Raw genomic sequence first — 14,888 nt, forward strand, 5'->3', positions numbered from 1 at the left:
TACAATACAACACAACCCAACAAAACGTAGAGTTGAGTGGAGTGAAAATTTCAAAATTAATTCGCATCATTTAAATCACAACGCCAGGAACACACCAACAATATCACATTGATACAGGCAGACGGAGAGTCAGACGGAGAGACATTCAGACTTGCAATCAGACAATACAGACGCAATAAAATCGAAGCGAGTCGTTCACAAAAGGCAAAGGGAACAAATGAATACGAAGGCAGAAAAGGCAGCGCTGATTGTAGCAGAGTGTCTGGCATTTACACTGCACAGGCAAGTTAAGTTATGGGGCACATTGAGCTGAGCAAACGAACAGATAAACAATAAGTAACTGTGAATTATAGCAGCCATTACTTTTGTCTTGTCTTGTCTTGTGGATGGGTGAACCACGCCGAGAACGTTGCCGGGAATGCTGCTGTCGGGCCCGATGCCGGCGTTGTTGGCCTGCTAGTTGTTTATGGCAGGACAATAATTAGGACACAGGCGCATCAAGGCCCTAATGTCGGCCACATGTCTGGCCAGAACACTGGGATACATTAATACTTGGATATTCCTAAGTGGGGAGGATTAATGAAAGGAAAAGCGTTCCATTTGAGCAGCAAATTTAATTGCCGTTGACGTTTAAATATAAAATGTCTCGGCAGAACAGCAAAGATGTTTTATCTAGGAACGCATAATGTATGTATTAGATTTAAATATTACTTACTTATGAAAAGAAAATTTAATCGATGCTGAATTTTATATTATATAATATTAATTATGTTGTAATTTCCACTCAAAAATAACTATACAATAATGCCTATAAATGCCTGCAACACGTTTGCGGAATTTTATCTGCCATTTAGCCAGCCAGGCCCCAAAATTATAGAGGAGAAAACTTAATTCTACTTAAGATCAAATAAGGAGCAGAAAGAAAAAAAGGAAATCTCTAACCCGCTGGGGGAAAATTTGATTGCCAGTCCGACAAGTTGTGCCCTATTTTAAAGCTTCATAACACATCTAATTTTATAAATGAACTATATACAAGTATATTCTTTGAAGCTGCATTTTCATTTCTGAAGAAAACGCTAACAAACAAGTCTATTTAGGTAAAAAGGGAAGAGAAGCCTGTAGTCGCAATACATCACTGATTAATGCTAATATGTACTAAAAAGCATTCCTGTAGAAGAGTGAATGTTAGTTTCTGAAATTGAAAAGCTGTCAAGAATATATTTTTATAGTATCGAATAATAGATTGTTAAAATGTATTGAAACTGTATTCAACATTTAAGTTATCGAACTTTTGCAAATGTATTTTGCGAGTGTCCCAGGCAATCGCAATGAGGATATACAAATAAATCGGACTAACACATAGTTAAAGATAGATTCGATAATGCTTTAAAAGAATTTACAATGGATGAGATGATTTCGGGAGATGATATTTTTTTCCATGCTTACAACAAAATCAAAATATGTAATGAAATTGCTTCTTTTTTTTTTAATATTTAATCTTTATTCAAGATTGAATTGTTAATCACGCTTTTGTCATATGATGGGTGCGGCGTGATTCGAACCGAGTGCCTACTGTGGGAACGAACTCGCATTGTAATGAAATGATGACAAAATACTTATATAATCCAGTGTGATTGTAGCTGCATTTAATAAAGACAAAGACTGTCTATCAATGAGCTTTTGGCCTCGCCCATTCGTTTGTCGAGCCCCAAATTGTATTTTGGACTTGGACATCGGCATAGGTATGGGCAGAATTGGCAGCGTTGGCATCATTGGCAAATGGAACGCCGAACAGCGTAATATCAACGCGAAAGGCATCGACAAAATTAGTTAATTAGGCGCCGGCACTGATGCTGATGTTGATGCGACTGTGGTCGCCACCATAGCCCCTCATCATTCAGTCAGTCAGTCAGCCAGTCAGTCAGCCAGTCAGTCATTCAGTCAGTTAGTGAGCCAGCCAATGTCAGCAGCCAGCGACCAACGACCGAACGCCCGGCCACCCACTTGACTTGACATCGCGTCAACAGTTGGCAAATGAACGCGAAATCGAACGCGTTGGCATTGCGTAAATTGCTTATGAAATTGACATCCAGGCGACGGAGACGGCGACGGACACGGCGACGGACACGACGACAGCGACAGCGGTGGCACAAACGACATCGATGGCGATGGCGGTGATGGCGATGGCAAAATTGACGACGATTTGTGCGTTTTCGCTGCGTATTTTCGCTGTGTCGTCTGCCGGAAATGGAAACTGCGGTAATGATGAGGCAAACGCACGCACACACGCACACACACACGCACACACACATCCACATCAATATGCCAACAGAAAGACAGATATACGCGCAGAGACGCATAAGGGAGGAGGCCTGCATATATAACCCACATAATTGGCAAATCACACACATTGATTTCAACGTATGTATGCGTTTGAGTGGGTGAGTGTGTGTGTGTGTGTGTGTGTATGTGGTTCAATCGTTCATTTTGCGATGGTAGTGTAACCGCAGCGCCTTCATACATACATACATACATACATATTTACGAAAACCATTTCCATTTACCTTTCCACTCCCAATCTACTCGTAGAGCCACATCCGCCTATACGTTGACAACAACAACTTACAGTGGTAGAATTTTAAAAAATTGCAATAAATAATTCCGCAATAATGAAATCTCTTTCGGATAACGCGTGCCATAAACTCCGTTATTTACATACACTTCAGCTGATCTCTTTTTGCCCAAAAATTAGAGCATACTGTTTTTTTTATAAATCAATTATTTTTTTTATCTTCCTTACAAATGAGATTCAATATGTTTGATAAATATTTTAGTTGGTTTTTTATTCATATGAGTCGTAAGAATAAAAACATTACAAAACAAGAATGGAATATTACTATAATTGGCCAAGGAAGGGGAATTCTATATGCTGATTAACAATAAAGTGAACTCAAAGTTATACAAACTAACAGATGAAAAGCTTAAGCAAAAAGTAATAAAATACTACGCGAATAGTTGAAATTTAAAGAGTAATATCATTAGAATATAAAGTATTTTAAAATTGATTTTTAAACGAGAAAACATATATAACTTTCAAAAGTCTTTAGCCAACATTCTGTTTTGCTTAAGCAAAAAAACGTTCTGAGAATTTTGGTATCACATATGAAAATATTATCCAGGAAAATTATTCCTATTCCTATACCTGTAGGAAGGAAGTATACATTGTATGTATAATTTGTATGAAAAGCTACACACATATATATCGTTGATCAGTTTTATAGTTTAATAAATACGATCATTAAAATGAGGTCTCTAACCAGATGTTTAATATTTCTCTAACAAAAAGACTTTAAAATATGTTATAAGGACATATGAATTGGAACCATTTCACCTTATAACATCAATCCTATTTAGCTTTAAACTAGTGCTGTTAATGAAGTAAGTATGATTTTATAATCGCATAATAGTTTTATTTAAAATTAAATGGTAATAATAAATGAACTTCTTCCGCTTCTGAACTCAATCAAACGCACTTCAAAATGTTGTGCAGCCCCATTGAAAACATTTCAAGGTGTTATTTTACCAATTCTGATTCCACATTATTCCATCAAATTATAATACGGAATACAGCTTGAGTATGGTTGGTCTGCCGGCGGTCTATTTAAAGACAACCGTACCACAAACGTCCGTCTTTTCAGACATTCCCAGACATTCTGAACCACTGTGTGACGAGCCCAAAATACTGTTAGAAAATATGGCGCATAATTTAAAGGCAATGATACCCAAACGCTTACGAGGCCTTAAATGTGCCTGCCTGCAAAGAGCGACGGCTGTTTGTCCCGTTGTGTGTAGGTGTCGTCTGCCTACCTTGCTCTTCAGCTCTTCTTCTTCGTCTTCATCATCTTTCGCAGTCAACGTGTGTGTTTATGTCATATAAGGCATCATTAATAACATTGAAACATAGCAGGCGGCCTGGCTGGCTGTCTCTCCAACCGCCAAACTCTTCAGACTTGCCAGCTACAGCCGCAGAAGCTTGAGGAGCAGCGACAACATCATTATCAAGACCCTGGCTCTGTCTCTATTCTACTCCCAATCCCCACCCACTCCCCACCCACTCCCACTCCCAATTCCAGTCTCCGGCTCATCAAGCAATTTTCATTGTTTGGCATTTCATTTTGTATATTTTTTCCTTTTCTTTCTGCTCGCAAGCAGGCAACTTTTTCGATTTGTTTCGAAGCGTTTGTGCTTTTGTTTTTTCTTTTTTTTTTTGGCAGCTGCAACGTTGATCTTAAATAATTAGGCAAACTTGGTGTCTGTTTTAGCCATACAGAAAAACAACAAAAGCGGCAGCAACAAAAAAAAGGAGGAAGCAGCACGGCTGAGGCCAATGTCTTCTTTCGGTAATTCGTAGACAATACCAGCAGCGAAAAAATGAATTGCTTCATTGCTGTAATTTATAACATTCGCTTGTCATTAACAGGCATTTTAATCGGTAGGAAGTCGCGCGCAGACACACACACACACACACACATGAATTCCCACACATGTACGCACGCTTGCATGTGTATGTAGAAGTACTTGTATGTGTGTTTATTGTCGTGCGATATTTAAAGAGAGTGCAAATATTCATTTTTGTTTGCGTGCCTTTAAAATTTGTGCACAATGCCAACACAACAAATTGGTAGTCAAATGAATGTTATATGCATATAGTATACAAAATAAGTGCTAACACACACACACACACACACACACACACACACACACACACACACACACACACACACACACATATGCACACACATGTATAATTAACATGCACAAAAAGACGCAATTATGGGGGAAAAATGGTAAAAATGCAAAATATTGTTACATGTGTAGCGCACAACAATTTTTGTTTGCGATGCATTTGTTCTCATTAAACAATAAATTAATTAATTATGCATGCAACGGGATGGGCCAAATTTAGGTCAGTTCAACTCAAATGGCTATGAATATTGTTATGCTGTTCAAAAATAATGTCGGCCGTTTGGCTCAGTTAATTTTGGACACAACTATTTAAGCGTCAAAATCTGTAATTTTGAAGCTTAACTTCGCTATCCTGTATACACAAGTAATGCTTAAGTTGCACTTTTTATTTATTTTTTTCATTTATTTAAAGGGTATATTTCTAACCGTTATTAGTATGTACATAGATGATAAGCACAACAATAAGAAGCGATATAAAGATGTCGTCCGTCCAGTATGAACCCCGACAGCTTTTGAACCATTATCCATAATAATGGGAGCATCAAACTTTTAATGAAGACTTGTCGAATCCGCATGCAAAACGAGCTTATTACAGAACATGTATAGTGTCAATTTTTTATATATCTGTCATAATACCGATCTAAGTAAAGATTACTTTTGTTGGGAAAACTTTTTCGTTTATAAATATATCTTTATCATCTGGTATTTATCTCATGATATTCTGAAGTACTATTAATATCAGTGCACCATATAATATAGCTGCTATAGGAACGATCGTTATTAAAGATATCCTAACCCAATTTTGTACATATGTTGTTTGTTTTTAAAAGAATCTGATGTACAATTATGAGCGAAATGGGTGAACTGTTATAGCTTCATACTATACTGACTGCATTATCAGCTTGGCATCTAACTCCGGTTCTATTATATAAATTAGTTTCCTTCACTATTATATAAGTACAAGTATACTTACTTAATCTGTATAGCTAATAATTCTATAATGCGTGGATGCATGCAGAGTAAGAGTTTAAAGAAAACAGTTTAAATTATAGACCCGAAAGCGAATCCTGACAGGACGATAAATTTCAAATGCTTAGCATAAGGGTGTCTTGCAAAATATTTCAAACCCATCGCCCAAAACAATTTCAGACTTGGTTTTAAAAACATCGTTATATCGATGGATATTGACAAATACTTTTATGGCTGGGACCTGTTGCACAAAACAATTCACAAAGATGTGAACAAAAAGTCCGACTTGCTCATGGCACTCGCTCACTTTTTGCTAACCAAGACCTACAGGCTACGTTGCATTGGTGTTGGGGATGAGAGGGCCTTTCTGGAGGATGAAGAGGGCTCCGAACTTCTCCCTGAGTATTGGAATAGTGATAGCACAAAATATGCGCTGCGATATGTGGGTACCAAGGATCTATATTTGCTGCTGGGCCATAAAGCTGATGACTCTCTGGTGATCAATCTATTGAACAACCATACGAAAAGTGTTTCGAACATTTGCATGGAACCGGAACTATTGGTGCAGGAACTAAACGGCGATATCAAGACGATTATGCCAACAGTGCCAGAAATTGTTCATCGTTATTGCAAAGAGCTCTTCGACCCAGTTGTAACAGGAAAGTTATGCGAAGTCAGCACACAAACAAATCAAACTAGACGTCTCAGGGAATTTAAGCCAAAAAGTGTTAAGCCATCGCCATGGTTTTAGTTCTCCAACTAACTTGTGAACAGCCAGAAACAAAAGACAGAAAAAAAACTAAGTCCTGAAATGTGGGTTTCGACTAAAATTCAATTCAGCTCAAATACAAATTTAAAAGTATAAGGCAAACAAATTAAAGTAAAATTTTTATTTGCAAAAATATTTCTCCATTATTTGTTCTCTGCTGAAGTTTTAAATGTATGTCTACCTTTTAAGTGTTCAAATCGATTTCTGTCAATTTCAATTATCAGCGCTATCAATATCGGTCAGACAATTATTTCCATTGTGTGCAGTATGGCCAGCATTATGAAATCGACCAAAAGTATTTATCACATTTTAATGGCTAAATAAGCTTTAAATGCAAATTAATTGCGCACATTTAAAATTTTAGGTTTAAAAGAGATATGATTACATCACATGAATGATAATTTATTTAATAAACAAGAAAGGAATGCTAAAGTCGAGCAGCAAAAAAAAAAAAAAAAGTTTAAAAAAATATAATTAATTTATTAAATTAAATATAAAATATTCCATACATGAATACATACATTTACAAAATTCCGGGAAATTATAGAAAATTGTGAATAGGGGGGAAGTGGGGGGTGCATCGGGAAAAATGAACAAACTCGTCCTTTCTCGGGCTCGGGAGAATCTGTATACCAAGTTTGGTTATTCTAGCTCTTATACTTTCTGAGATCTTTGCGTTCATACAGACAGGCACACTCGCACAAAACTAATATAGTATACCCTTGTACGCTTTGGGTACAGGGTATAAAAATTTAACTTTCTTGCAGCTTTTCTAGAATTGAAATTCTAGAATATATTAACAGCTTTAGCAAGCTATCTACAAAATGAAATCAAGAGTGCATTGATTATAAAGAGGGAGAGATATATATATATATATATAGTATATATAGAGAGAGAGAGAGCGAGCTCATAACATAAGATAATGATAACATACCCGTGTGCAATCCCAAACAAAACAAGCATTAATCAAAAGTCTTTTACATTTACATTAAATTTAAATTCGGCTCCAAACATTTTATTTTATCGAAAAATTGATCGATACATGCTATTCCCTATATCATGAAATATGTTAATGGAAATTATTTTCGTACATTAATCTATAAATCCGAATGTACAATTGTTTTAAATTTCCGACTATTTGATTTCCAGCAAGAAATGCCCCAACTCTTTTCTCATCAGTAGATTTTGTTCAGGACACACTGTGACTAACTGCCCAACTATTCTAGTCATGCCCAAAGCGCTTGAGACATCCAGAGCTGGTTAGTGCAAAAACTTGGCGCAGTTTACAGTCAGGCTGTCGTGTACGTACGAGTACTTAAGAGTTGTAAGTGCAGTTGGGGTGTAAACTTTGTTTGTCTGCTCTGTTTTTGGACTTACAGGTTTATTGGTTGTTTTCGCTTTGAAAAATCCTCTAATAATGCACTCTTGAAATAATATTTTAATGACAACTAGCTAAAGAGATAACCGATTGTTTGAAAGGTGATTACAGAATTTTTTTGAATAAAAATAAAACTCTCTAATGTGCATAGGAATCAACATTGAATGACTATGATGTGCTGAAAAAATGTTCAAACGAGCGTTTGGCATTGTTTTTTAAAAATTACATAATTTATGAAATTCACTTTCCACTCGAACAGACAGAAAGAAGTATACAGTAGTATACAAAACCATGAACTACATTTCCTTTACTTGCCATTTCATGTACTCGTACATAAAGAAGAACAACAACAATGGGAGAAATGCGATCACTTTAAGCCATGTCCGGGCCACAACATTTAAGCAGTTTTGCTTGTTAAAAGCTTATGCGTCGCGTTCACTTTAAACCGCACTAACAAATGCCACTTCATTCAGTAGATATTTGCGGACAGTGGCAGCAAATATACACACACACACACATACATACATACATACATTCACTCACACACACAGTCACACACAGAGACGAAATCACACACATCCTTTTCCCATCAATTCTCTGAGCAACAAACAAACAGATTCACACACTCACACAAACCTACACATAAGAGCCAACACGCAAAGCTCTTTTCACTACAAAGCGGAAGTACATAGAACACTAGCCAAAAAAAAACAAAAAAAAAACAGAAATAGCAAAAAAGAAGTAGAACCCTACAAGCTTATAGAAAAATACTGTGGCAAAAACTACACACACGCATAGACACACACACACACACACACACTTGGGACAAGATATTCATTCTATCGTAAAATAGGTGAGCAGCATTGAACATGTGTGTATTTGTATAAGTGTGTGTGTGTGTGTAAAAAATAGCAGCAAAAGCAAAACAAGCACCAAAGCTCTGGTCAACGGATAACAAAACATAAATAATAACGACAGTGGCAGCAGCGGCGGCGGCAGCAGATGGTGAGAGGAGGGTTGGGGTTGGGGTTTTGAGGCGATGGTTAGGGTGAGGGTGAAGGCAAGTCCTGCGATGCTGTTGGGAACTGTTTTCAAGTTTATGAAACGCGCATCGTATAGCTGGCGGATTATAAAGCGTCGCGCCATATCGCTTTAACGAACGACTCACGACGAAGCATGCCGCCAGACGCAAGACAGGCGCACAGGATGCCACACTCAACAAAATATTGTAACACAAATACACAAGGAAATGATGAAAATTATCCTTAGAGAAGAAAAGTTTTTCTGCATACATACATACATACATACATACTATATATTTTTTCCACTTTTGAAGCAAACTTTTGAAGCAACTTTGTCAAAATTAAAAGACTTGAAAATACTTAACTATTTATCACAACAATTCTTGTCTCTATTTTAAAGCCTCATTCGTCCCTTATTTCGCATTTAATTTTAATAAATAATTTAACTAAACTCGAATGAAAATGCTTTTAAATTTGGATTCAACTAAATATTTAAATTCAACTTAAATTTAAATATGTATTACAGTAAAAAAAATACAAGGAAGAGAATCGTAAGTTTCTATAATTGTTGGGCATTACCTGAAACATTGAAGCAGAATTAAACTGCGATGTTTAGAAATGTTACTGTATTCAAGAATTAAAATTGATTTGCAAGCCTAACTGGAAAAGGTGGATTAAAAAAATTAATAGAAAAGACATACAATTTTAATCTAATACATTTGAAGGAGCTGCTTAAGTTGTTATAACATTAAAATATTAGAAGTTTATAAATGAAGTAGTTTAAAATTTTGAAGACAATTTCTGACTAGCTTTCGAAATGTTTGGCAAAAAAAGAAGAGAAAAAGCCCCTGGCTCAGCTTTCGTCCTCGGCCAAGCTAAAGAGAACTTAACCTAAAGAATAAATGAGTCAACACAAAATATTTCCAGCCTGTCCCCTACATTAAAAGCATCCCTTTGAATTAAAATATTGATTCCAATAAATTGCTTTTTCCAATTACGATGGTTGAATCCCTCAGAAAAAATGAGCTTGTTAGACGCGATAATTGCAGGCGCTATCCTTCTCTTTCGTTTCTTTTAGTGCAGAGGCCAAAGCAATGCCAAAAACTAAAACTAAAGTACAAGTAAAGGAAAATGCCAATGCCGTGGAGGATAATGCGAATGCGAACGCTTCTGTTTATACTCTAGTGTGTATAGCTACACACATTTTTATGTACATATGTGCATATAACTCATTTATTTATTTACTAAATGTGCGAATGTGCGCGTGTATGAATCAATGAATGGCTACACGTGCAAGTGTGTGTGTGTGCATGTGCATGTGTATGTGTATGTGTATGTGTGTGATGGTGCGTTAGTATTTGTGCTTGCGTGCATTTGAGCTTGCGTTTGATTTAATAGTTTATTAAGATACGCGCCAAGTGCAGATTAAGGCTTGCGGACTGAACTGCTTTTGCAGAATTTGCTTTGCGGTCCACGCACTTAAATGTATACATATATGTACATATATACCTATATATATACATATGTATATACTCGTATACGGCAATGGTATGGAGCGTGGGATTTTGGCTGTGGTTTATGGACTAGAGCGTGCCATAAATAGAATTTGGTTATGGGGCGAACGGGTGTGTATGTGTGCGTGTGTGTGCGCTAATGGGTGTGAGAATCTAAGAACTGTTGAGCTTAAACCACGTCATAAGCTTAAAGTAGGGAAAAGCAGCAAAGTTTTGTGCCTAACAAACGCCATTTATGAATGAAAAAGTTATCTTCTTTCTTTCCGGCTAACATATAATGCGCACATTTTTAGTTTTTAATCCCTATCTAAAAAGTACTTACAACAACTTATAATACTACACATATTAAGGCTCCAAAATGTTGTGCTAATTTTTTCTCTTTCGCAAAAAATCATTTGCAGAGAAGGGTGGACAGAAGGGATGTGTATGGCTCAGCTTTTTTCGACACGATATCGTGTTATGTTTATGAATCACACACGCGAAGCCACAACAATAGGGGTATTAATCATTAAACCAAAATGAAATAAATTTCAAAGTTTTTCATTCATTTCTATAAATCCCATATAGGTATATTAAACTCTATATGACATTTTGTATGTAACTTCAAAGTTTCTCATATGTTACTTAATAATAACTTATAACCTTATAATATAGGGTTTATTTAAATGATATACAAAGGAATGCAGAATGATTGACAATTGTTATTGTGAGGAACAATTTATAATATTTGGGTAAAATAATTAAGTAATTAAATATTTACATTTATTGCGTGGCACTTCAAAAAAAACTTCTTCAGCTATAATTTACATAGAAGTGTAACTATAGAAAATCGAAAGGAAAAAAAGCAGGATCGAGATCCAATCCGAATCGGTTGCGAACATTGGGTAACATATTCAAAGCACCGCCCGGATCTAAATCAAAAGGAAAACCAAGGGAACGCGGTCTATAGCTTCTACGACCATGTGAACGTAACGGCATCCAGGTAAATATTTTATGTGTCTGTGTGCCAGCATCCCGGGAGTTTTCAACCATAACTGGAACCAAAAGTTCCTGGAGTAAGCGATCTACGAGCTCTACTGCTGTCGGTATGGCAATCTTTATCTTAGTGCTAAATTTGTTCACCAATAATTCCGGTGCAACACTAATATTTGACACTTCCATGGTATTGATGTGTAGTAGATTTATAAGCAAAGTGTCCTCAGTTATGTGGCCCAGCAATAAATATAGGTCATTCTTCTTCACATATCGCAATGCGTATTTCGACTCGTCAACGTTCCAATAATCAGGCAGCATTTCAGAGCCCCGTTCTCCAACTGGAAAGGTTTTATCATCTCCAATACCAATGCAAAGAGTGTTGTACATTTTCGTCAGCAGAAAGTGGACAAGTGCTATCAAAAAATCTGCCTTTTTCTTTATATCGCCTTCAATTGTTTTCAGCAATGACTCTGAGCCAAAGAAGAAAGTGCTCTTAGTGCCAACACTGCGTACAATTCTGTCAATGTCCATTTCTTTATACTATGTGAGCATGTAAAGAACTGTAGAAATTGAAATATCCTTGTGAGAATTTTTTGATTGAAAAAGATAGACTACTTACTATATTCGATGAAGTGGAATGATGAATCATCTCACATAGGATTTTGAAATCACAAATGAATTGTTATAGACGTCAGCTGTCGGCTTTTCCCTTCATTTGAACTACTATGTATATCTCGCTAAAGCCTTAAAATCAGTTAATCGGAATCAAAGTATATCAGAAAACGCTTAGCCATTTGTTTCTATTTATAGCTTTGAAGATATTTCTATAAGTTTTCTTATATATGAAGACAATAAGCTTTAAAGCCACCTTTGGTTCGTTTCTAAAATTATATTTCAGCTCCATTTTTTTTTTAAATACAATTAGTATACAAAATTATAAAATTAAATCAAATTATATGACCATTTTGGATGGCATTGTGACATCAGATTCCTAAATAAAAAACATGACAAATTTTTGCATTAATAAACTGTTTAGTGCTGGTACATGAATATGAACTGATAAGCTTGGAAATATATTCCTATATGGAGCAGAATTTATTTGCGCATAATTGGCCATCGAATTGAAAATGTATCTAATACGTCAACTTAATTATATCTGTCTGGTTGCCAAGCAGGCTATTTGACTATTTGGCTGCCGTTGTCCTTCAATTGAATGTAGAATGCTGGGATTACAACTATCAAAAGACCAGAAAGGTATTTAAGCATTAAGCCTGCATATAAAACAAATAAACGATAAATTTTTAATCGAGTGCCATTAAGCTTTGCTGCTTAGGGGACCCAAAGAATATTTGTGTTCAGCAAGCTTAACACAACAGGTAGAAATTAATACAATTGAATCGTTGCCACAGAATGATAACTAAAATATTAAGTAACAAGAAAGGAATGCTAAAGTCGAGCAGGCTCAACTCTTAAATACCCTGTACCACCCCACAAAAAAGTAATTAAATTAATTAATTAATTAAATTTAATTAATTAACTAAATTAATTTAATTAATTAACTAAATTAAATATAAAATATTCCATGCATGCATACATACATTTACATTTACATCAGAATCGTGCCTTATGCGTGTTTGTGTACTTGTACATATGTATGTATGTGTGCATTGGGCCTGGTTATATGGCTATAACTTTCTTTCCGATCATTCTATCATAATGAGACTTGGTATACGGTTATATAATAACTAACCTAATGTGACTACCAAATTTTAGTTCAAAATTCCAAGAATTACGGAAGTTATAGAAAATCGTTAATAGGGGGGGAGTGGGGGGGTGGATCAGAAAAAATGAACAAACTCGTCCTTTCTCGGTCTCAGGAGAATCTGTATACCAAGTTTGGTTATTCTAGCTCTTATACTTTCGGAGATCCTTGCGTTCATACAGACAGACAGACGGACAGACGGACAGACGGACAGACAGACGGACAGACGGACAGACGGACAGACGGACATGGCTATATCGACTCGGCTTGTCATGCTGATCAAGAATATATATACTTTGTGGGGTCTACCAAGCCTCCTTCTGTGTGTTCCATGTGCACTCGCACAAAACTAATATACCCTTGTACCCTTTTGGGTACAGGGTATAAAAAGTGGATCTCTTAAGCATTTATGCTTTAAATATAAATCAGCTTTATATTTTTAATGAACAATTTTAGCTGTCGTTTTATGCGACTCTCAGTAATATAACGGTTTTAAAGCAATAGTCATTCTGCTCTTCACATTAACCATTATAAATAAATATATATATTTAAATATATTATATATATATAAGTATATAATATTTATATATATATAAATTTCTCCAATATCTATATTGATTCTCTTGGGCCTACAACTGCAGAGCAATATTGTTTCGCACATAAAAGCGCTTCTTGAATGTCCTTTGAATGGCTATATTCAGTTAAGAAATCGCACATGCATTTGCTTATCGACTCGCCGTTGACTGACATTCATATAAAAACATTCGTGTGAGTTGCCGTCGTAAGTGAATTTAGTCGCTTACACACACACACACACACACACACACATACGCATACGCACACACATGTACACACGTACGCACATACACGCATATAAAATAATCTTTTTATGTGCCTGTTTGAGCGACTCGATAGCGCAATTGAAGGCAGCAGAACAACAGACCATGCGTTCTGGCCATTGTTTGATCTCAAGCAAGCAAAACGTCCCAAAGGAGTCGTCAATAAATGCGATAAAGCCAAAACATGCTCCCATTTCGGACGCCAAGGCAATCCAAGCCGCGTTCGTCTGTGCTCTAGCATTGCCATTGGCATTCGTTACCAGAGAAAGGAACTCACAATAATTTCGATGTCGTCCTGTGAGCTTCAAATGTTCCATTCGCCTGCCTCGCGACTTGACTCTCGGCGCACAGCTCCTGTGTGGATTTTGACCCATAATTGACTTGTACACATGCCAATTCCCCAGCTGCTGCGTGTCTAGGCCGCATTATGCGTTTATGCCGGGCAAACCATCGCCATCGCCATCATCATCATAACCATAAGCAACGGCATTTTACAGTTGGGCCACCGCGTCAGAGTGGCTTTACAGTTACAATTTCTAATTTTTTCTTGCATCTATCTATTCTCCGAATAGTACTAGAGATGTGCTTGTGATCTTGTCTTGAAGATCAGGAATGGAATTTTTTTTAAAATAAAAAATTCCCCTTTTTGAGAGACAATTTCATTGAATTTTAGCTTTGCTTTAGAAATGTTACAGATTAGAAGAGGTCCATTTAATTAGTTTTTTTTTTTATTAAATGTTTTATTTGTTTATTATGTCAAGAAATATAATCAAACAAGTCCTATCTCTTCCACTTTTGGCTCAGTTGCAAAAATTACAGTTCTTTACAAAAATAGTTGTTGTTCGAGTTCTATTGTTGTACAAAGCTAATCCTTAACTTACTGTCATCTCTAGCTTCTGCGATAGTGTGTGCAA

At 36.2% G+C, this 14,888-nt stretch overlaps 3 protein-coding genes across 7 annotated transcripts in view; 2 read left to right on the forward strand and 1 right to left on the reverse strand.

Moving 5' to 3' along the window:
- The window catches only part of LOC115622168 (RNA-binding protein Musashi homolog Rbp6), a 271,381-nt gene that overhangs the window by 132,921 nt on the left and 123,572 nt on the right, over positions 1-14,888 (forward strand). The gene's annotated exons all lie outside the window — the stretch shown is intronic.
- On the forward strand, positions 5,889-6,619 carry LOC115622171 (proteasome inhibitor PI31 subunit-like). The gene has a single exon (XM_030516050.1). The coding sequence runs from the start codon at positions 5,924-5,926 to the stop codon at positions 6,464-6,466; it is 543 nt and encodes a 180-aa protein (XP_030371910.1). The 5' UTR covers positions 5,889-5,923; the 3' UTR covers positions 6,467-6,619.
- LOC115622196 (proteasome inhibitor PI31 subunit-like) lies at positions 11,218-11,904 on the reverse strand. The gene has a single exon (XM_030516088.1). The coding sequence runs from the start codon at positions 11,902-11,904 to the stop codon at positions 11,218-11,220; it is 687 nt and encodes a 228-aa protein (XP_030371948.1).

The sequence above is a fragment of the Scaptodrosophila lebanonensis genome, unplaced genomic scaffold (genome assembly GCF_003285725.1).
Source record: "Scaptodrosophila lebanonensis strain 11010-0011.00,11010-0021.00 unplaced genomic scaffold, SlebRS2 tig00000043-arrow-pilon, whole genome shotgun sequence".
NCBI lineage: Eukaryota > Metazoa > Arthropoda > Insecta > Diptera > Drosophilidae > Scaptodrosophila > Scaptodrosophila lebanonensis.

What these genes read in the sequence shown, in the direction of transcription:
- LOC115622171 (XM_030516050.1), top strand. Translation starts at nt 5,924, where the DNA reads ATGGATATTGACAAATACTTTTATGGCTGGGACCTGTTGCACAAAACA.
- LOC115622196 (XM_030516088.1), bottom strand. Translation starts at nt 11,904, where the DNA reads ATGGACATTGACAGAATTGTACGCAGTGTTGGCACTAAGAGCACTTTC.